The sequence below is a fragment of the Macrobrachium rosenbergii genome, chromosome 41 (genome assembly GCF_040412425.1).
Source record: "Macrobrachium rosenbergii isolate ZJJX-2024 chromosome 41, ASM4041242v1, whole genome shotgun sequence".
NCBI classification, from domain to species: Eukaryota; Metazoa; Arthropoda; class Malacostraca; order Decapoda; family Palaemonidae; genus Macrobrachium; species Macrobrachium rosenbergii.
In genome coordinates, this window is record NC_089781.1 from 89,790,488 (window position 1) to 89,814,487 (window position 24,000).

Genomic DNA, 24,000 nt, shown 5'->3' on the forward strand with positions numbered 1-24,000 from the left:
TCAATATTACTCCATAATTATTATTAATAAAGAACCATGACGATGACAACGACAATGTCTATAGTGATAATTAACAAACCTCTTAATACATGTTATATATAGAAAATCCAATAAGCAAAAAGGCAAAAATCTGTAAAAATAAGAGGAACACTAAATTTCTTAGAAAAACAACAAAAAAGTAAATAGAGTAAAGAGCAACAGTACATCAACAATCCACATTTCATTCTATAACAAAACACTATCTCGCTCTCAACATATCCCAAGTTCGTTCATAAAAAAACGAAGGCAAAATCCGTAAACTTCATTAAAAAGAAGACATCAAAGCACCTGCTACTAGTGACATCCTCGTTCCTTTATCCTCTTTCCTCTTTCGCGACATTTATTCACTTCATTATCCTCTTAGACCAATATCAAGCACCCAAAAACAAAGATTTCATCACGTCTCGAAGTGAGGGCAATTTGCTGTTAATGTCTTAGCTATGTACCAGAATGGGTTTGCAAGCACTACACTGAAAGCCCCTTGAAACGTTTTCCAGAATGAGAGAAATCAAACGATAATGTCAGGTCGTTTTCCCAAGCTTTTCATATACATAGTATTGTTTGTTACCATATAATAATAATAAATTTGATGGTTGTGCATTAAAGACTATACCATATAAGATTAAGAACACACATTAACGACTACATTTCCAAAAGAGGCCCTCATCGTCAGTCAGTCTCACACATTATACATTTTATAATATGGGACTTTTATCCTGCGTTTCTTAAATTTTTTACGTTAATACAAAATACTATAAGGATGGAGCAGTCCATTTACAGACACACATACAAACGCACGCACATACACACGCACACACACACACACGCACAAATAATGTGTGTATGTACGTGTATATATATATACTGTATATATATATATCACATACACAAATACATACATGCATATATATATATATATATATATATATATATATATATATATATATATATATATATATACACATATATATTATATTATATTATAAAATGTGTGTATGTATATACTGAGAGAGAGCGAGAGAGAGAGTTTCCATCCTGTATTCAGTCCAACACCAGTGCAGTACCCGCAGTCACATTCGAAACCGCCCTCATACTGCCATTCGTGGGATACGGACACCAACAACTACAAGGTCACCTAACCGTCGCCGCAACCTTAAAAAAACACCATTTTTTCACTCCAGTCTCGAATCTCTCTCGAGAGGCAGAGCACATCAACCTATTCTTGTTGTGTAATGGAAAGAGTTACACACACACACACACACACACACACACACACACACACACATATATATATATATATATATATATATATATATATATATATATATATATATATATATATATATATATATATATAATATATATATAGCCTACACACACATACACACTGTATATATGTGTGTGTGTAAGTAAGTTTACGTACACCCTACGTGCACGAAAGTCTTCTTGCTAGTTCACACGTAATTTTCCCACACTCAAATATCAAACCACAGGTATCCTTTAGTATCGAACTCCATTTACCTTCCGTAACAACTTATTTCCAAAGGGGTACAGTAAGTGCATCTGCCGAGCCAGGGTTCGAATCTGGACCGTATGGATATGATACAGAAATACCGTGCGTTCGAATCTTCGACGGGTTAGATGCACTTATGTACGAGTATAATTACCTTTAGCTGAAAGTTATCAACAAATTAAAGTGAATTCGATATCAGTGAGTAATTAGGGCTTAATATATATCTCTGAAGAGAGAGAGAGAGAGAGAGAGAGAGAGAGAGAGAGAGAGAGATCTGATTTCAATTTCATGCCATCCGCCAACAGTCAACCGGCAGTGCAACACATTTCCTAATGAACACGACCACCATAATTACAACACCCTTCCCCTCTCTCTCTCTCTCTCTCTCTCTCTCTCTCTCTCATATCTTCAGTCGAATTTCGCAACCCTGGCATCGAAATGGGATGTGGCTTTCTTCTGCTCAAAATACAAGGACAGAACTTTCCTTACTCAAGAATATTGTTATTGTCATCACCAACGGTTATTTACTGGCATTTCTGAACCCAAAGTTGTGCACATATTCCATTGTTACTAGTTCATTCCTATCAATAATGCACATGTCATTGTAAAATCGTTATTATTCATCATCATTGTAGCTACAGTTACTGTTACCAGAACTGCTGATTCTACAAAGTGTAGTTTGCATCACCACAACTGTTGATTCTACAGTACACCTAAAAAACACTTCCAAGCCAAATGTATCTGGCAGTTATAACTATACTTACTATCGCGACAAATGCTGACTCTACAGTATATCTACAAAAACCCCTTTCAAGCCAATTGTATCTCATAATTATTAATAAAGTTACCATCATTACAAAGGCTGATTCTACGGACAATTATTACTACAGTTAATCACTACAAATGCTGATTCTACACAACATCTACAAACACTCCTTTCAAGCCAACTGTATCTGACAATCATAACTTCAATTAACTATCGCAACAAAGCTGATTCTACAGTATATCTACAAAAAACTCTTCCATGGAAAAGGTAATCGAAAATTGCAACTATAGTTACTATCGCTACAAATGCTGATTCTACAGACAATTATTACCATAGTTAATAACTTCAAATACTGATTCTACAGTGTATCTGATAAAAAGAAAACTTACATGCCAAATGTATCTGACAATTATAGCTGCATCTACAGACAATTACTACTATAGTTAATCACTGCAAATGCTGATTCTACAGCGTATCTACAAAAACCATTTCCAAGCCAACTGTAACACACAACCACGCTGCCCTTTCCCCTGTTACGTCATCAACCAGAGGTGTTCGGTTACAGGATACGCATCATGTTACAGGGGTTCGGTAACTTCGGCCCAAAAATCACCTGATGAATCTTATCAGGGTCGAAGAAGTCAACCAATCACTCATAACTCTTTGAATGCATAAGTTTTATTCAAAACATCAGTTAAACTAAGGCGTGGCTTATGCTAACCTTAGAGTATAGTAAATGTGAAAACATTAAATGTAAATACAGGTAAACTAGTAACACTTGTATACACTACATACGTTCATTATAATACAATTTAAGTACATATAACTAAACATAAAATATAAGCAAACTAGTAACACATGTACTGTATATACTACATACGTTCATCATAATGTAATTTAAGTAAATATAAGTAAATATAAAATTTAAGTAAATATACAAAACATGTATACACTATATACATTCATAATTTAAGTAAATATAAGAACAGGTAAAGTAGTTACACATGTATGCACTACATACATTCATTACAACATAATTCAAGTAAATATTAGTAAATATAAAAACAGCTAAACTAATTACACATATCGTCACCCTCATACACTAACTGCCTAAGTCATTTTTTTGACCAAGTCACAATCATGACTTTGGCATAGTGATAATAATGTCTAAGTCACTGAGTGACTTAGGCAGAAAGCTTTTTGGGAAATTTATTCCACTTGCTTTCTATATCCGACTTAGGCAAGTATACCAGTAGGTGCGCCACATATTGGAGATTTGATTTAGGCAAAAATCCAAAATTCAATGAAAAATGACTTAGGCAGTTAGTTTATGAGGGTGACGATATGTTCACTACAATATAATTTAATATAATTTAAGTAAATATAAGCAAACACAGCTTACAAATAACTATAAAAACATCTAAACTAGTTACACAATTCATTACAACATAATTTAAGTAAACATAAAACGAAAAAAGAGTAAATATATAAACAGGTAAAAAAAAAAGTTACACATGTATACACAAGATTCGTTCATTAAGACGTACTTTCAGCCCGAGAGAGAGAGAGAGAGAGAGAGAGAGAGAGAGAGAGAGAGAGAGAGAGAGAGAGAGAGAGAGGGGGTGAATGGGTGTCAACACAGCAGGGCAGGAAAAGAATGATCGATTTAGTAAAGTGACGTCAAAAAATGAGAGGGCAAAAGGTTCATGAGAGAAGCTGATTCAAAAACAACATATAGATTTGTTTGATGCGGCAATGTGACGTCAAGAGAGAGAGAGAGAGAGAGAGAGAGAGAGAGAGAGAGAGAGAGAGAGAGAGAGAGAGAGAGAGAGTACGTCAAATCTAGCATTCTTTATTTGGGTAAGGTGTTGAAATGAAAAAAATATGGTAATTTTATCATTAGTATCTGATGACGCAGAGAGAGAGAGAGAGAGAGAGAGAGAGAGAGAGAGAGAGAGAGAGAGAGAGAGAGAGAGAACAACTTGACTACCACCAGCCAGGCAACTAAGTAACAAACACGTACCGCAGTATCGAACTACATACGCATCTGATTACCGAAGTGTTAAATTCTAAGTCAGCCTAACCTTTAAAGGGCGTGTCCGTCATTGCATCAAAAATGTAAAAAGGCCTCAATGAAAAATTAAAAAAAAACTTTTTTCAACTTGATGCGAGTTATCCAAGCCGAGAGCAGCATTACAACATTGGTTTTTGTATGGAATATTCCGAGTATTTATTTATTTAAGTATACATATGTATGTTTGTGTTTATTATATATATATATATATATATATATATATATATATATATATATATATATATACATATATATAACATTGGATCTATTTAAGTATACATATGTATGTTTGTGTATATTATATATATACATATATATAACACTGGTTTTTGTATAAAAATTTCTGTTCTTTTACATACATATCCATCTATCTATATATGTGTATAAAGTACATATGTATATATGTAGTCATCGAGGTAAGAAGAGAAATGCTTTAAAACTTTCATGAATAGTCGCACGTTTTATAGATACAACCAAGAGGGACAACTTTCAGAGAGAGAGAGAGAGAGAGAGAGAGAGAGAGAGAGAGAGAGAGAGAGAGAGAGAGAGAGAGAGAGAGAGAGCAGTCATGGCAACTAAGCAAAACGTGAGAGCATAGACATGATCACTGATGGAACCTAACGACTACCAGTAGGTATTCTAGAGAGAGAGAGAGAGAGAGAGAGAGAGAGAGAGAGAGAGAGAGAGAGAGAGAGAGAGAGAGAGAGACTCTGAGGGACATCTTCCCATTCAACCGACGAGAACGAATTCAATTCTTTTCATCTCTGCGTAAAAAAGAAAAAAAAAGGAAAGTTCTTTTCTTTCAACTCTTCATCAATCAATTGGTCTTCTTTGTGACTGATCTCTTGTCTTCAATTATTGCTTCTGATCACCGTTTTATTATTACTCTTTGGGTTTTTTTAGATACTGATCTCTTATTCTTTTGTCTATGATTACTGGTTATCATTTACCATCTCTTACCTCCAATTTATCGGTATTTTATCAGTTTACAGCTGCTTTTTTTTTCTTTTCATCAAATGTCACGTGCGACTATCTCAATTTTCAACGAGGATACGAGACGAATTCTGCTCTAACTTGGCGAGTGTACTTCAGAGATGTTTTTTCATGGGTGTCAAGACAAGAAGAACATTCTCTATATAATAACAAGCCTGGTGTATGTATGTATGTATGTATGTGTATATGTGTATATATAATATATATATATATATATATATATATATATATACACACATATATACACACATATACACCTTTTAAATATACACCTTTGTTTTGGTAGGTCTACTAATTCTTCAACTGTATTGGATTCCAGGTACATATTTTCCTTTATAATCCCCACCTGTCACTTATACGAGCTTTTCTTGTAAACTTATTTTTATATTTCTAGTAAAGGACAACAAGTCGAAAGGCCTAGCACCACTCCGTCGTTTCTCTTTCTTTCCATTGCCTTTATTGGCACTGCATACATTTATTTACATACATACATACATACATACACACATACACACACGTATATATATATATATATATATATATATATATATATATATATATATATATATATATATGCGCCTCATATATATATATATATTTACCAAAATTCAAAATAAGATTAGTACATGTTGTTTTTAAGAAACTATTAAAAAACAAAATTGTTGTTTTGAGAAATAAAAACAAACGAAACATATCAACAAACGGCATCCCTGTAAAAGAATTTATGTCAGAACGTCTTAAAATATGAATAAAAAACATACACAAGAAAACACTGTGACATACTTTCCCCAGTGCAAAATAACATAAAATCCTGGATCCCATTTCCTCTTAACATATAAACATTTCTGCCTTGGCCCACTGTCTGCTTCTTCACAGAATTCCACCGAAATCCTTTGACATTTCGCTGGGATATCCTACGGTAGGACAGACAAACAAACACTGACTGACACGTAAAAACCAAACGTCTGTGAAGATTCCTTAGCGAGACACAACAGCTGTGTTAGATAGCCCAAAACAAACAGTTGTCATTGCGTTAAAACTATTGAAAAAAATAAACTGTTTTCATTACATTAAAACGATAAAAAATAGCAACTAGTTTCATAGCATTGAAATTGAAAAAAAAAAATATTTGCACTGTGATGAACAACAGACACACCCGCGTAAAAACACAATATCTTTATTAATATTCACAAGACAAATTATTTTCGTCGTAGTGGAGTGACAGAAGTTTTCTTAAAAAAAAAAAAAAAAAAAAAAAAAAAAGCTAACTCAATTGCAGCACGTGTGCAAACTAGGTTATTACCATTACTACAGACCATTGCCAGCCTCAAGACATGCCCATGCTTAACGACGTGACATGAAGACTACGCGTACTTTAGTGGCATCAAATGTCCTCAGAATACGACTCAACAAACCATCTCTCTCTCTCTCTCTCATTTTACAGCAAGAAATGGGTCGAGCAATAACAATAAAAACAAATGCCCATATCACATTGATGCGAGGCAGCATCAACCCCGGCCCCCCCACCAAAAAAAAAGAAAAAAAAAGGGGGCGTTATTCAATTCCCCTAAAAGGGCCTCAATCAATTTACATTGGATTAGATGCCCTTGGATCCTCTCTCTCTCTCTCTCTCTCTCTCTCTCTCTCTCTCTCTCTCTCTCTCTCTCTCTCTCTGCCATGAAGACCCAACGGTTCAGAAAACCAACTTTAGTAGAGTCTTCGCTTAAAGACTACCCGGTACTATTCTCCGCTCCCAACATCTATATAAGATTACAATCAACGACGGCTTGGCACTGACTCAGGATGGGCCAAGGTTTGCCACTACCTATTGTATATCATTCAGCAATTTTGTTTTCTCTGAGACACAATGAACTGAAATTGAACGTGGACAAAAAGAAAAAATGAAAAAAAAAAATAAAGGTCACCTCACTCTTCCACATCCTGGTTCTTAAACCCTTTCATACCTGCTACTTGAGAAGACAAAAGAGGCAAATGAAATGACTCCATCAAGCAACAGTACTCATGGTGTGAGCGCAACTTATTGGTCGTACTTCCACAACTTGCCCACCTTAATTGGTCATGGTTGGTTTCATCACTCCAGGTCTATCAGTATTATATCACTTCGTAAGTTAATAAACACGCCCCCTCATTGCAATTACTGCTTAAAGTTACCAATTCCAGATAGGGAAAAACCCTTCCATTATCCTCAGGCTGATATGAAGTACATTTTACCCTTGCCGAATGTGTGCAAAATGTCAGTCACAGTTACAAACGTCAGTATCTAAAGAATCAAGCCTCAAGTGGTAGGAAGACATTTTCAGTGCGTTACCGATAGCTTTCTTTAGCTTAAAAACTCGTTTGATGTTATCATAAAAGGGAGGTTTTGTTTATCTGGCTACCCGTAAGATTTCGCACAGTGGTAATTACAAGTATCAGCCAGACAGAATTATGGAATCACTGCACTGTTACAACTGTCCAAATAAGGGGGCCTTATAATCATCAATATACTCAATAACATGGGTCTTAATCATGGTGTGATTTTAATTTCCCAACTTCAACATTATAATTATCTCTCTCTCCCTCTCTCTCTCTCTCTCTCTCCAGAAACACATCATAAATTGCTCGGTTAATTTATCCCACTTCCGCTTGAAAACACAATTACCAAAATATGAAACTCATAAACAGCCAATTAACTCGACAGCAGCATATTACCTTAGGCTAACCACAAGCCATCTGCAATCATTAAACGTAAACAACACTGATACTGAGATATATTGATTCTGAGATATATGACAGTGGCTAACACATTAACAAACTCAACATCCATTAAAGGAACTTACCTTGGTTTCATTGAATTTGTTGTGGGAGAGCAAAACCTCGTCGCACCTGTACACCATGTTTACTGCGAATAAACACAGGTAAGAGGACAAACAACTAAATATCCAAGTGTCAGAGGGACGTCCAGGTCACTCTCCTTCCCTGTGTGAGTCCACAAGGCTGCAGCACTTGACACTTGCTACTGGAGGAGCCTCGTAGCAAGAGAAGGTGCGCCAATGTGCATCACTTTTCACGGACGAAAGTTTTCTTATTATTCTTATTTTCTAGGTTTCTATTCTCCCCCTACAAGCTTTTCATCACATCACTGTGCCAGGACTTTCTCTGCAATCTTATCAGCTTATCACTTAGATAACACCTGCAAAGCCCAAGACGCTGGTGAATAGACATGGTATGTTATGGCCTTAACAGCAAGGCGGAATATTTATCAGCGCTAAGGTTCATCTACAAACACATAAAACTCCTTGGCGGGTGACACGACAAAATACATGACGCTTTTTAGGGACAACGTTTCTCACATAAAAGGCAAAAGTGCTGCAGGATTATACCTGACAAGAACGCACAATGGAAGTAAACAAATAAAAAAAAATAAAAACAAAAATGCATAACAGCATAGACAGTACAGTCGTTTTCTGGTACGTAACTAAATTACAGAGGGTACTTGATTACTTTAAAAAAAAATTGCTAGTGCAAGGTGTTTAGAAAGAAATTGCCATCAACTCTGAATATGACTAGTATGTAAGTATGCATGACATACCACTCATACAAAGCTGGGACTAAACTATCAGGAAAATGTCTGAAAAAATATTAAAGAGAAAACCCGAAAAACTACTGAGAATATAACTCACATGTACACATAAATACACATGCACACACACACACACACATATATATATATATATATATATATATATATATATATATATATATATATGTGTGTGTGTGTGTGTGTGTGTGTGTGTGTGTGTGTGTGTGTGTGTGAGAGTTTCGATGTACGTAACCAGGAAATCATTCTTGCTGAGAACACCACGCATACAAAGTGGTGCATGTCAGTGAGTGCTGATAAGCGAAAAGGTTATCTTTGGGGTACTTCTTTCCCACCACTTATGTTTTTGTGCCCCTAATTTTCCTTATACCGTATGTTCCGGGAGATATATGCTCGGTGCTATGGGCACGCAATTCTCGTTAAAGAGAGAGAGAGAGAGAGAGAGAGAGAAAAAAGAACCCTGTTATATTTTCAAGTTGCCGAAACGTTGTTCTTTTGATAATACTATTATTATTATTAAAAACATCATAAAAATCGCCTTAAAAGAACTACATTTCCTACCGTCAACCAGTGAGTTATTGAAATTCGGCATCAAAACATTCATATGCAGCAAAACGTCTGAGTGTGTGTGTGTGTGTGTGTGTGTGTGTGTGTGTGTGTGTGAGAGAGAGAGAGAGAGAGAGAGAGAGAGAGAGAGAGAGAGAGAGAGAGAGAGAGAGAGATTATTACAGTAACTTTCCATTTATTAAAAGTTTATCCATTTATTAAAAGTTTATAGGATAACAGGTGAAAAATAAGTTTCCATTTTATTATACAAGAACATAACCGTTATTTAGGTAGGAGTGGCCTTTAAAACATTTATCAGCAATGTCCCCTGAGAGTCTATTGTGATTTTTAGCCAAATGAGTTTTAAAGGCCATATATATATATATATCATATATATATATATATCACACTCTATCAGTATATATATATATATATATTTTTCACCTGTATGTGTGATAAATGAATCATATATATATATATATATATATATATATATATATATATATATATATATATATATATATGTGTGTATACGTAAACATATACAACCTTGTGGGTTTATAATCATATGTATGTGCTACCAGCACATACAGTATATGGAAGCGTTCGCGTCAGTCATAATAAATAGTATAAATTAATACCCTTTCTTTGTGTGGGCCCTCGTACATATACGAACTTGTTCATAAGCGTCAGTAATAAAGAAAAAACTCATACAGGGAGTAATCCAAAGTTAGCCAGGAATGCTGCAGACTCAAATGCAAGGCAACAAGCAGCAATGTGTCGAAGAGGGAGGGGAGGCAGATGGGAGGGGGGGAGGTCCGCCCCATGGGTCAGTTCTCCTCTTAAGTTACACTGAGTTATGAAAGAAGAAGAAGGAAGGGGAATGGCTGCTTAGTTGCAGCTAGACTCGAAATGTAGTTGAGACATTTTGACAGCTGATACCGAGGGCATTCAAGTATTCTGGAAGAAGAAGGAGAGAGAGAGAGAGAGAGAGAGAGAGAGAGAGAGAGAGAGAGAGAGAGAGAGAGAGAATACACTAGCAGTTCTCAGCATTTAGAATACCTAACAGAGAGAGAGAGAGAGAGAGAGAGAGAGAGAGAGAGAGAGAGAGAGAGAGAGAGAAAATATATTTGCCCTCAGCATTTCAAATACCTGAGAGAGAGAGAGAGAGTCACTCTACGTGTGCGTGATAAAAGATAAAGAGGCCTTAATTGCCCCTAACCAATAATAACACCTTCCACAGGTGTCCCATGACGCAGCTCAGACGACTGTTTAGGAAATAATGGAACGAATTTTATTAACAGGTCAACTTATAGTCTTTTGTCAATACAGATTCTTGTTCTTCAAGCAGCAAGTAATAAAAATGCAAGAACGAATCCGGTAGAGTCACCTGCACTATGCATGAAAACGTCCTTAGAACAACACACACACACATACACACAAACACACACACAAGCATTTAGGTAATATTCAGAATCACGCTATCCTGCCAACCACATTCAAACCATAACAAACCCTCGGGGTCATCTATGTTTGTGGGGTTTCTCCCCCCCCCATCCCATACTCTCCATCTCCTCCCCCTGAGAGAGCGGGGTAAGGGTCCCCCCAATCCTCACAATTCCTTTACGTCTCCTGCCAGAACGCGAAGCAATCTTCGAGACATGCCAATCTCGCCCTAGAGCGCTTCTGACAATAAGGCAGATAATTCCATAATGGCCGTCGAAATTCAAGGTCTCAGTCAGAACCGGAGGAGAATGATGACGAAGATGGAAGGATCTGGCTTCTTTAAAAACCAGAGGCCGATGGGGCGGGAACTTGAAGCTCTCACTATAACTCGAGACTAAATGGAGCGTTAAAAGGTAAGAAAGATATACTGAAGTGAAAATTAGTTAAGTAAAAAATTTTAAGCAAAAAATTTAATAAAAAATAAGAAAATTTAGTATAAAATTATACTAGAGGAAATAAGCAACAAAATTAAAAACGCTGGGTAACATAACATCATTTGTTGTACGAGTGTACTATAAAAGCACCTCCGATAAAAGGTCAATTATATAAATTAAATTAATAAAATACAGCACCTTAAAAGACAGTCAAATTCCAGAAGACCGAGTTAGGTCGAGAATCGGCTACCCCAATCGAGAGAATTGACGCACCACGAGAAAAGAGGCAGATAAAAAAAAGAGAGAGAGAGAGAGAGAGAGAGAGAGAGAGAGAGAGAGAGAGAGAGAGAGAGAGAGAATATCCATCGATCGTAAAGAAGCAGGGCCAGCACGCGATGGTAAATTTTGGAAAATTCCTTTTCCAAACACTGATGCCCACGGGGTATCATGAGAGCGAGATTGCCCACTTCTGCTTTTAAAAAAAAAATTATTCGTCTGAGGTGGATGACTTGGATGCATGTCAAAAGAAATGAACCACTCCTGGCGAGGTTCATCCGTCAGGTACCCATTTCTGGAAAGGGTTCATCCGTTAGACTGAAGCGGATGACTCGGGTCTATCATAATAACGTAACCAGCTAACTGAAAAGAAAATTCCCCTATAGCACTGGATGACCCGAGTGCTACAAAATGAAGCAATCCCAGCCAAAGTTGATAAATACGCTAAATACAAATACTCTTTGGCATATCTTTATTAACAAACTAAGAACTCCTAAGAAAAACTGATTTTTTGATTAAGCCCTTATAATTAGACATTTTTCATGAATAAGCATCTCTTAACGAAGATTTGACTCGGCACTTCTGAACAAAAATTTTCTCTTGAATAGGCTATGCGCTTAGGCCTACATTCACAACTTTTTTCACGGCTAAGCATTTATGAGCAAAACAGTTTCATATAAGCTTTAAGCAAAAACTGGTAATGAAAATAAAGGTTCTCATGTAAGTACTAAGCACTTATGACCAATAATGTTTCATATAAGCTTGAAGCAAAAATTGGTAATGAAAACAAAGGTTCTCAAGTAGGTGCTTGAAAAGAAGCACTTATGAACAAAAATGTTTCATATAAGCTTTATGCAAAAATTGGTAATGACAATAAAGTAAGTGCTTAAAAATAAGCACTTACGAACAAAACTGTTTCGTATAAGCTTTAAGCAAAAATTGGTAATGAATATAAAGGTTCTCAAGTAAGTGCTTAAAAATGAGCACTTATGAACAAAACTGTTACGCATAAGCTTTAAACAAAAATTGGTAATGAAAATAAAGGTTCTCAAGTAAGTGCTTAAAAATAAGCACTTATGAACAAAACTATTTCGTATAAGCTTTAAGCAAAAAATTGGTAATGAAAATAAAGGTTCTCAAGTAAGTGCTTAAAAATAAGCACTTATGAACAAAGCTGTTTCTTATAGGATAAGCTTTAAGCAAAAATTGGTAATGAATATAAAGGTTCTCAAGTAAGAAGTAAGTGCTTAAAAATAAGCACTTATGAACAAAAATGTTTCATATAGCCTAAGCTTTAAGCAAAAATTAGTACTGAACATAAAGTTTCTCAAGTGCTTAAAAATATACATTTATGAACAAAAATATTTAATATCAGCTTTAAGCAAAAACTGATAATGAATCTACAGGTTCTCAAGTAAAAAAAAAAAAAAAAAAAAATTGATCATCAAAATGAACACTCTTAAGAAACAAAAGTCATCCTTCCGAATAAGTTGGAGGCTATCATGACGACTAAACCACCCACTTTGGGCAAATAATTCACCCACTATCAAATAAAAAAAAAATATATATATATATTTTACCAATGCTGACTTGAAATGGCACTTTTACCAGCACTTACTTGAAATGAAACTTTACAAGCACTTGCTTGAAATGAAATTTTACCAGCACTTGCTTGAAATGAAACTTTACCAGCACTTACTTGAAATGAAACTTTACCAGCACTTACTTGAAATGAAACTTTACCAGCACTTACTTAAAGTGACACTTTACCAGCACTTACTCGAAGTGCCACTACATCAACACCAAAAACAATAAATGTAAATCGTACTTCACAAAACTACCACCAACAATACTTTTCTGCAGAGACACAATCACCCCGTCCTTGAGACACTTCTGCCAGAGAGAGAGAGAGAGAGAGAGAGAGAGAGAGAGAGAGAGAGAGAGAGAGAGAGAGAGAGAGAGAGAGCAGATGAAAAGATTACCCTTCAAATTACCCTCGCGTCCGACTCCTACGATCAACAGCTGCTGTAGTTAGTTACTCCTGCTGCTGTTTCTGCTGTTACCGCTGTAGGGGTTATCCCTGGATTCTTCCTTTGTGAAGACCAAAGACTAAAAAAATACTCCTATTAGCAATATGACATCCCACAGCTGTTGGATTCGCTGTCACGAAACTAAACCGAAGAAGGTTTAAAAATGTATTATTGTTCGAGCGTGCGGACATCATATGGAACAGGCCACGCTTGAATAATAATAATAATAATAATAATAATAATAATAATAATAATAATAATAATAATAATAATAATAATAATAATAATAATAATCTTCGCCTACTTCTTCTTCTTTATTATTACTATTATTGGAGAAACAAATCCAGTTATGTATATGTACATAGGCCTATATTTAAAGATAGATCTGTACAGATTCCCGAAAGCTATCTGTACAGATCTATCTTTAAATAGGCTAGGCCTATATGTACATAAACTGTACATAACTGTGGATTTGTTCCTCGATTTGAAGACTCATGCTACTATGAATATTTTATTATTGTTTATTATTAAAAAACGTGCAAACACACATATCGAACCAGTAAAAAAAAAACACTTCCTTGCTAAGCCGGTGTTCACAAAATATATATACTGTGTGAAAAAAAGAGAAAGCCGAGTCAAGAGAAATTTGGACAAATACAGAAAACTACAGATAAATAACTAAAGCATACAAATACGGACGATGAATAAAAAAAAAAACTCCACACAGAAGAGTAAAATATGTAAAGAAAACTTGGAGGAAAACTACAGACTAGAACTTTTATAAATAATGTTACACCACTGGTGTTTTAGACTGCCCAGACGGGAGGCGTGACAAAGGAACCTTAAAATATAGTAAAAAAAATTAGGAAGCTGTACTTGAATTAAAGGAAAGAAACTGACAATACACAAGGAAAGTTAAATAAAACATGCAAAATATAAGAAAGTAAAAAGGCTGGAGGAAGAAAAATCAAAGGGAAACCTGTTCAGCATGCTCAAAATAACAGAGATTTTGCAATCACTGAAAAAGACAGCTCAAAAAACCATGAAAGAAAAATACAGTAAAAGGACGGACTTACAGTAAATAACGAGATAATGCTCCGCAACAAAAAACAACTAGGAAAAAAAATGCGCCGAAATTGCTTCAGCGCAATCGAGTTTTCTATACAGCCGCTACAGCTTATAACCAAGGCCACCGAAAATAGATCTATCTTTCGGTGGCCTGTCCTATATCGTTGCCAGATGCATGATTATGGCTAACTGTAACCTTAAATAAAATAAAAACTACCAAGGCTAGAGGGCTGCAATTTGGTATGTTTGATGACTGGAGGGTGGATGATCAACATACCAATTTGCAACCCTCTAGCCTCAGCATTTTTTACGATCTGAGGGCGGACAGAATAAAGTGCGGACGGACAGAAAAAAAGCCGGCACAATAGTTTTCTTTTACAGAAAACTGAAAACTACCAACTACGACTTGTGGCAGATGGACAGAAACAATAAGCACGGATTTCAAATATGGAAGAAACTACAAATGAACAAGAAATACAAGGAGAGAAGAACTTCGAGCCGGCTGAGAGAGAAGAAATGTCGATGAAATCAGAAACTTCGGGAAAACTTCGAGAGCTTGAGTGGCTGCCTCGCCAAACATAGAAAAAGAGGACACAGAAAATCAAGTCTCAGAGAGAGAGAGAGAGAGAGAGAGAGAGAGAGAGAGAGAGAGAGAGAGAGAGAGATAAAAAGAGAAGAGATATGGTCTTAAATAGGATAAAAAAGAGAAGAGATATGGTCAAATAATAGGATTCTATGAGAGAGAGAGAGAGAGAGAGAGAGGGGGGGAATTCCTATGCATATTTGAAAACAATTTGCCCTACGAGAACGGGAGAGGGAATTTCTGGCGAAGAAATGAAAACCAATTGGCCATTCATTTCCAAGAGAAACACATTTCTGTGTCAACTGATAAAAATCTATTTGCCCTAAGCTTCATAAATGACAATGGTCTTCCCAGAACCTGAGTTAACCGTCTTTCCATGGTCAGCATCTATCGGCGTTCCCATACCCCTCAGCGGCAGAACAGGTTCCTATTACGTGTGACCTGCATCAACAGGACCTGTGACCTGGATTCTACATTGGCGGTGCTAACGGCATTAAAGGGAAGGAAACAGCGCGCTCGCACAGTGAGCCGTTGCAAACATATTCCGTCCATTATTACTACTACTACTACTACTATGCAAGTGAGCCGCTGCAAAGACATATTCCTTCTATTACTACTATTTCCCATACAAGTGAGCCGCTGCTAAGACATTTCTTCCATTGCCACTACTTCACTACTGCGCGAAGTTCTGCTGCCACTACAAAACTAGATTGTGAAATGATGTAACATGGTCAGAGATCTAATGGATTGACCGATACGCTCTCTCTCTCTCTCTCTCTCTCTCTCTCTCTCTCTCTCTCTCTCTCTCTCCAGAACCCTGCAGAGACAGATCCCCTAAACTGCCACAAATAAGCTGCTACTAGGCTACTCCTACGCCAAGTTCGTCTAATACTAAAAATACAACCGGCACTACACTAGGTTGCGAATGACCTAACATGGCCACTGCACAGAAAACCCGGACCACTGCTGGGTCTCTTTCCCCCGTCTTCTTCCTTTTCCCTGCTTGCAGGCAGGATCTGCACAACCGAGTCCCAAGTCGCTGGCTCTCGGTTCCTGGCATGAGCCCAAAAAACACCAAGCCAAAAAAAAATGAATACCGTTACGCAAGAATATTCAAGCTGGACTTAGTGCACGGTTTCTAAAACCCCACGTGTAACGTAACCAGAGTCAATGCAACAATTTTACATATGTTACAAATGTGCACTGAATATGTCACAAATGTGCACTGAAATACAGAATGAGTGTACTATATATTACAAATTTACACTTCAGAACTGCATATCTGCACTGCAACATGGCACACGTGCAATAAAATATGACAAATATGAAATAAAATTGTAGTCATGTCAACTATATGCACTTGCGATACTGCAAATGTTTATTGAAGTACCCATGTCACTAAATATACCACACAATAAATATACACAAATTAACAGAATAAAAAATATAAAAACTTAACAGATAAAACAAACGAACAAATATATTGCAAAAAAAAGTCATCTCAAGGAGGAACTGAAGACGACCAGTGATCACAGCTAACAAGTCCTTTTAGGGTAAATGAGTAATGAAAAGAGAGAGAGAGAGAGAGAGAGAGAGAGAGAGAGAGAGAGAGAGAGAGAGAGAGAGAGCACTCTGAAGGAACTCGCCTTTGCTTATCCAGATGTGGGGGGAGGGGAGGGGGAAAAGGGGTGGGTTAGCAAATGGGCATAAGATTCTTCACGAAGTTAGCCAGCACAAGTGGTATGGATGGACTGGGACTGATGAGAGAGAGAGAGAGAGAGAGAGAGAGAGAGAGAGAGAGAGAGAGAGAGAGAGAGAGAGGAATGGTTGGATACCCATCTTTTAAGATTACACAACCATACCTTCAGATATATTGAGAGAGAGAGAGAGAGAGAGAGAGAGAGAGAGAGAGAGAGAGAGAGAGAGAGAGAGAGAGAGAGAGAGGTCAATTTGTCTAAGTTTACTCCAATTCTTCTCCAGCATTCCTGTTCTATTCTCGTTCCACTTAAAGGAGACGTTCTTTTGAGAGTCAATGGACGAAGAACATTCTTTGGGCAAGTATATTCTCTCTCTCTCTCTCTCTCTCTCTCTCTCTCTCTCTCTCTCTCTCTCTCTCTCTCTCTCTCTCCAAACTTGAATCTGCTTATGTATTCAATTTCAGGATATATATATATATATATATATATATATATATATATATATATATATATATATATATATATATATATATATATATATATATATATATATATATATATATATATATATATATATATAGGCGACCACAGCACATCCCTCATCATCATCAAGAGCCCGGCCCCGCCTAAAATTCGGCAAGTGACCCTTCATCGCCAGCTAACAGAACACCTCGGTAAGGTGGGCGGATTGAGGAGGAGGAGGAGGAGGAGGAGGAGGAGGAGGAGGAGGAGGAGGAGGAGGAGAGACAGACGAAGCACAGTAAAGGTAAGAAGGAGTAAAAAAAAAAAAAAATAAAGCTGACGTCATCTTATCCACCCCGATTCACAACCAATGCATGTGACTGAAAAGTAAGCCTTGACTATACAAGCAGGCCTAAGAGGCCTTATAAGCGTTGTGCAGTGATGTTGGTGGTGACTGTAGAGTTTCAGAATTTTGCATAAAATCATGGCATGAATTGAAGAGAATTGTTCATCTTTTTCTTCCTTTGGTTAAGAGTCCTGTCTGGATGTGTAACACAAAGGGACTCTCTCTCTCTCTCTCTCTCTCTCTCTCTCTCTCTCTCTCTCTCTCTCTCTCTCTCTCTAATACAAATTATGTCCAAGGCTCCAACAGTGTTTAGAATTTTATATTAATCGTGGTATGATTTGCAGAGATTCAGATCTACAACACAAAGGAGAGAGTTCTCTCTCTCTCTCTCTCTCTCTCTCTCTCTCTCTCTCTCTCTCTCTCTCTCTCTCTCATACAGATTATGTCCAAGGCTCCAACAGTGCTTAGAATTTTATATTAAATCGTGGTATGATTTGCAGAGATTTGCTCAGACTTATTCCATTGGTTAGAAGTTCTGTCTAGTTGTACAACACAAAGGGACCTCTCTCTCTCTCTCTCTCTCTCTCTCTCTCTCTCTCTCTCTCTCTCTCTCTCTCTCTCTCTCTCTCTCTCTCTCTCTCTCTCTCTCTCTCTCTCTCTCTCGTACCGCCTTTGCTTTCGTGGCTCCACCCAAGGAAGACCAAATAAAGGGGGAAACAAAATGCCCATCGCCTACAATGGGAACTCTACAGCTGTTCCAGGAGCACAGAGAACGGAAATACCAGCTGCTTGGTACGATTCCAGGCAGCTTAGCTCGAGAAGAGAGGGAGGACAGCAGAGCTGGGTATGTATCTCTCTCTCTCTCTCTCTCTCTCTCTCTCTCTCTCTCTCTCTCTCTCTCTCGGACTGCTGCTGCTGCTGTGAACTCAAGGCTGAAGGCCCATTCCGATCTAAGCGCATTCTTTTCTTACCCAAGATATTAAAGGCCATTTCAATACCTTCCCTGGGGATCCCTTTCCCTTAAGGCAGAGCATGTCGATCCATGAAATCCACATTTCGGATCACTTCAGCTTGCCCAGCCATACCCCCCACCAAATAAAACTGCCATGTGCTGTGCCCACCCCGCAAGAATCCATAAACGCCTTTTAAGGGTCCGTGCCCCGTTAGCTATTCCAAAAGGGCACCAATGTAGTAAAGCAGCTTTTACAAGTTCGTTTCTCTCTCTCTCTCTCTCTCTCTCTCTCTCTCTCTCTCACACACACACACACACACACACACACACAGAAACACGCCCTTCGTATTCAAACTGTCTATACGTATTTCATAAAATGGTTTTTTTTTTTATTAAATCATTGATGAATAAAAGTAATTTCTTGCCCATCTTAGCACCGGCGCAGTAACAACTCCGACAGTCCGATGGACACACCACAATAACGCACTTATCGTCCGAACTTTTCCGCGGAGTAAAATGTACCCCAAAACACTTCCAGCACAGTATTGTACACGACTTGGGGCACATCATCATCTGATAACCTCGCCTCCAACAAGATTCGTTCTCCTACAATGACAAGACGAACCAGTTAACACAAAATAAACAGTGCACAGAAGAGTTGGAGATGGTTTAATTCCATTTTCGCTCAGAGACTGGGTTCCATTGCAAATGCTTACAAGCAATCCCGTGGTACCTGATGACTTCCACTACACAGGTAAAACTTCACTACTGCTCTCCCAACTTGAGACGCGAGATTGTACCACGCCGTTCTTCCAGCGGCGAGTTGCCAGTGTCACAATTTCATGAATATTTCATCTAAACGCCGCCTAATTTCAGATTGTTTACCACTCGAATTATATTCAATTATCACATGAATGTCTGGAAAATAATTACTAACTGAATTCAGCACAAAACTGTTTACAAAAAGAGCTTCGTAATTCGGATAGCGGGCAACCCACATCACATCTTGAGAAAGTCTGGTCTTAGTTGCTGGATTTACCGAGACGCATCTGTCTGACAACAGCTGAAATTAAAGGTAATTTTCATTGTATTACACAAAACAAAATCACAAAATAATTCTTCGAAATTCCTGAATTATAAAACAAAGCCAGACTTCCTCGACTGCTAAAAACATCAGCGATAAAATAAAAAAATGCGAGATCGCAATGTGGCACCCTCGCTCCAGACCAATTACTACAAGGCCTCCGAGTGAGCATAATACCCCATCTCCATTAGTCTCACGGACAATCTCTCCTCTTATGCTCAGTCTGGGTCCCACACAACTACACTATTGAGCTGGTTTTCATGCGGAGGGCCGGGCTACGTGAAAGACTGTCGCCACCAACTCCATATTAATGGTTTATGCGATAAATGTAAAAAGTTTAGATAAAAAAAAAGGTAGTCGACTCCGAGACAGAAAGTTACAAATTTACAATAAAAAACAGGAGAGAAAGTAGAACTGATAGAAGATAAACAATATATTTTTTTGTTAATAAGATTGTAATCTCATTTACATAATTCATGACTCACAAACATAATTCAAAAACAATCATTACTCTTAATGGAAACACTTTCTTACGAAACACAGAAAAATGCCATTAAATTCCCTGGTGAAATTTGATGAAACACTGCCCATTTCTGCGAAAGTAATTACTTCAGCAGTCAAATATTATCATAATTATTCACAGTGTACAACATGCTTGGGAAACACTGAAAAGATCACAGACTTCATAATTGCGTTTGCACAAAACAAAAACAAGAGACTGTCAGTATTATTAAAGTTACACCTTTCCTAGTTTATATTATCCAATAATGATAATAACAATAAACAATAAGAAGTTGACGTAAAAGATTACAGAAGCATCCTAGACAACATGAGTAAAGGATTATAAGGCAAAAATCTCAGTAACCAAATACACTCCACCAAAGCTATATACGAATTGAGAGAGAGAGAGAGAGAGAGAGAGAGAGAGAGAGAGAGAGAGAGAGAGAGAGAGAGAGAGAGAATTTAAAAACATATTAACAGACCTGTGTTCTTCAATCTTCGACTGCTATCGTGCCAGGACTGTGTTCCTATCACCCAGCACACTAACCGCACACCCACCACCCACTACAATTCCCCTTCCTATCTAGAGTATCGTCACAATATTCCCACCCCTACCCCACCCAAAAAAAATGAAAAAAAAGCAAGATCTTCCTTCAATCCGCCTGCCGTGGCCTTATAAGATGAGGAATCAAGGCTCAGTCGAAGAGCAAATTCTGCCCTCCACCCTTCACAAAAGATAACCGCCTTCATAAGTGTGTGTGTGTGTGTGTGTGTGTGTGTGTGTGTGTGTGTGTGAACTGACACAAAGAACGCCATCAATGAAATATAGCAAGTACTGAACTTAAAACATATAAGTATGTGGAGGATTTGCCATGTTTTGAGATTCAGACACTTGTGTGTGTGTGTGTGTGTGTGTGTGTGTGTGTGTGTGTGTGTGTGTGTGTGTGTGTGTGTGTGAATTTACAAAAAGGACACCAACAATGAAATCTGGTAATTACTGAACTTAAAATATGATATATACATATACATATAATACACATATATTACATACATATAAAAGGTCAAAATGTATTATGTTTTGAAATTTAGACACCTAAAATAATCAAAAGGCATTCTCATTCATTAAAACAGCTATAAATTAAGCAACGTGACAGTGGAACATGTATTTTTGCTTTCCGAAAGCGAAGTATCTTTTTTTTTTATATTTTTACTGAAAGACAAAACTTAAAACAATCAACTTTATTACAGTCAGCTTTCCCGAGGCACTTTCAATTCCAGCTCCATGGCCAATACTTTTAGCTCCAAATCTCACTTTTAGAAAGTTCATTTTCACGGCCGCTATTTTATTTCCGAATCATAGTTCCAGTCATTCTGAATATACATTATATATATTATATAAATATATGTATATATATATATATATATATAATATATATATATATATATATATATATGATATTATATATCAATATATAGCGCTTCCGCATGTTATATATATATATATATATATATAAAGCCAACTACTGTGGCAGCTGTATAAAATATATATTTATATTATATACATATATAATATATATAATCGTTATACTGAAAACACCATCACAGCTAACGAAAGAGAATCCCAGCCTTTCTTTAATAAATTTATGAAAATATCGTATTGCAAATACTCCTTTATCAAAGTCGATAATTATTTATTAATCCGAGCCTCCTCAACTAAATTTCATGAAAACATCAGTTTCTCTGAATACTTACAGCCCAAAACATCTGTGACATCCCACATCAGTCCATGCCAATAAAAATGACTACTTAAGAACCCACACGAATACTGGATATTCAAATCAACTTCAGTCTGTGAATATGAACACATACATATATACACACATATATGTATATATATATATATATATATATATATATATATATATGTATATATATATATATATATATATATATATATATATATATATATATATATATATATATATATATATATATGTATATATATATATATATATATATGTATACTGTGTGTGTATATAAACAGAGAGAGAGAGAGAGAGAGAGACCCAAAAATTTCTTCTTCATTCCGTGACCGCCAGCCAGCGGTCATCCCCTGGAGAAAAAAAGATAAAATAAAGCACTCGGGTGGAATCAGAACCCAGCCAGTTACTTATGGGGGTCCTGGTGGCCCCATAACATAAAGGGGCGAGATGGGTCGTCAGGATAAGAGGTTTCGGTCATTACGGGATTGGAATAACTGACCGGCCGATGAAGAGGAATGGACGCAGGACGAGGTAGTACCTGTGAAAGTGACCAGAACCGGGAAGGGAGATGTTTCCATTTTTAAATTTGATTTTCCAATATAGTGAAATATCGATAAATACTAGAAATGTACCATGGAATAGGTATGTATATATATATATATATATATATATATATATATATATATATATATATATATATATATATATATATATATATATATATATATACATATATACATTTATACAATGTATAAATTATAAATTATATATATATATATATATATATATATATATATATATATATATATATATATATATATATATATATATAATATTACAAATGCAACACATGAATAAAACATATAAAAACTACAATCAGTGACAGAAGTAATGACATCCATATCACATTTTTTTATATATAAAAGACCCTCTATTGTTTGTAAAATTTGTAAGTGTATTTCTAGCAATATACCAAAATTCAATACACAAGAAAAGGGGTCTTTTTACCCTCTTTCATATTGTTTCGAGTTCATATAAAGGAAAGTATGGCCAAAAAAATGTTCATATCTAAAAATCTTACGTAGAATGTAACTCCAAAATTACCAAACATAAAGAATCACTGCATATATATATATATATATATATATATATATATATATATATATATATATATATATATATATATATATATATATATATATATATATATATATATATATATATATATATATATATATATATATATATATATATATATATATATATATATATTTGTGTGTTTAACTGAATCACGAAAATATGGAACGTGATGAATATATAAATAAGGCAAATGCCACGAAGGAAAGTGAAACAACGGAGTGGTGCTAGGCCTTTCGACTGACTGTCCTTTACTTAGCATCTTTATATATATATATATATATATATATATATATATATATATATATATATATATATATATATATACATACATACATATACACATAGTTAAATTCATAAAAGTCGCAGGTGTCGCTTTTACGCAACGACAGATCGTCGGACACTTACAGAACGAAAATAAAATGCCAAAGATCAAGAGTACCAGTGATTTGTAAATTCCAAGGTTAAGAAGCCAATTGCTCTGGAAAACTTGTGATAAGTTATCTCCATGAAATGCCACACAGATCAGAATTTCGCTACAATTTCGATACCAGAAAAACATCATGCTCTTGTGACGAATAATAATAATAATAATAATAATAATAATAATAATAATAATAATAATAATAACAATAATAATAATAATCAATACCGCCTAATTTCAAATCTTAATTTTCTGCACATGTTAC

At 36.1% G+C, this 24,000-nt stretch overlaps 1 protein-coding gene across 17 annotated transcripts in view; it reads right to left on the bottom strand.

The window, feature by feature from the left end:
- Cip4 (formin-binding protein 1-like Cip4) overlaps positions 1 to 24,000 on the bottom strand; it is a 384,908-nt gene that overhangs the window by 129,916 nt on the left and 230,992 nt on the right. For 4 of the 17 annotated variants that reach the window (XM_067084630.1, XM_067084622.1, XM_067084629.1 and 1 more), the window contains exons 1-2: positions 19,543 to 19,598; positions 8,226 to 8,578 (exon numbers count right to left, since the gene is read on the bottom strand). The exons of 10 other annotated variants lie outside the window; for them this stretch is intronic. In XM_067084630.1, coding sequence (XP_066940731.1) covers positions 8,226 to 8,282 — 57 coding nt within the window. In that variant the 5' untranslated portion in view covers positions 8,283 to 8,578; positions 19,543 to 19,598. Of the gene's footprint in view, positions 1 to 8,225; positions 8,579 to 19,542; positions 19,610 to 24,000 lie in introns of those variants that run through there. 3 more of the 17 variants (XM_067084620.1, XM_067084618.1, XM_067084628.1) reach the window with 2 other exon arrangements.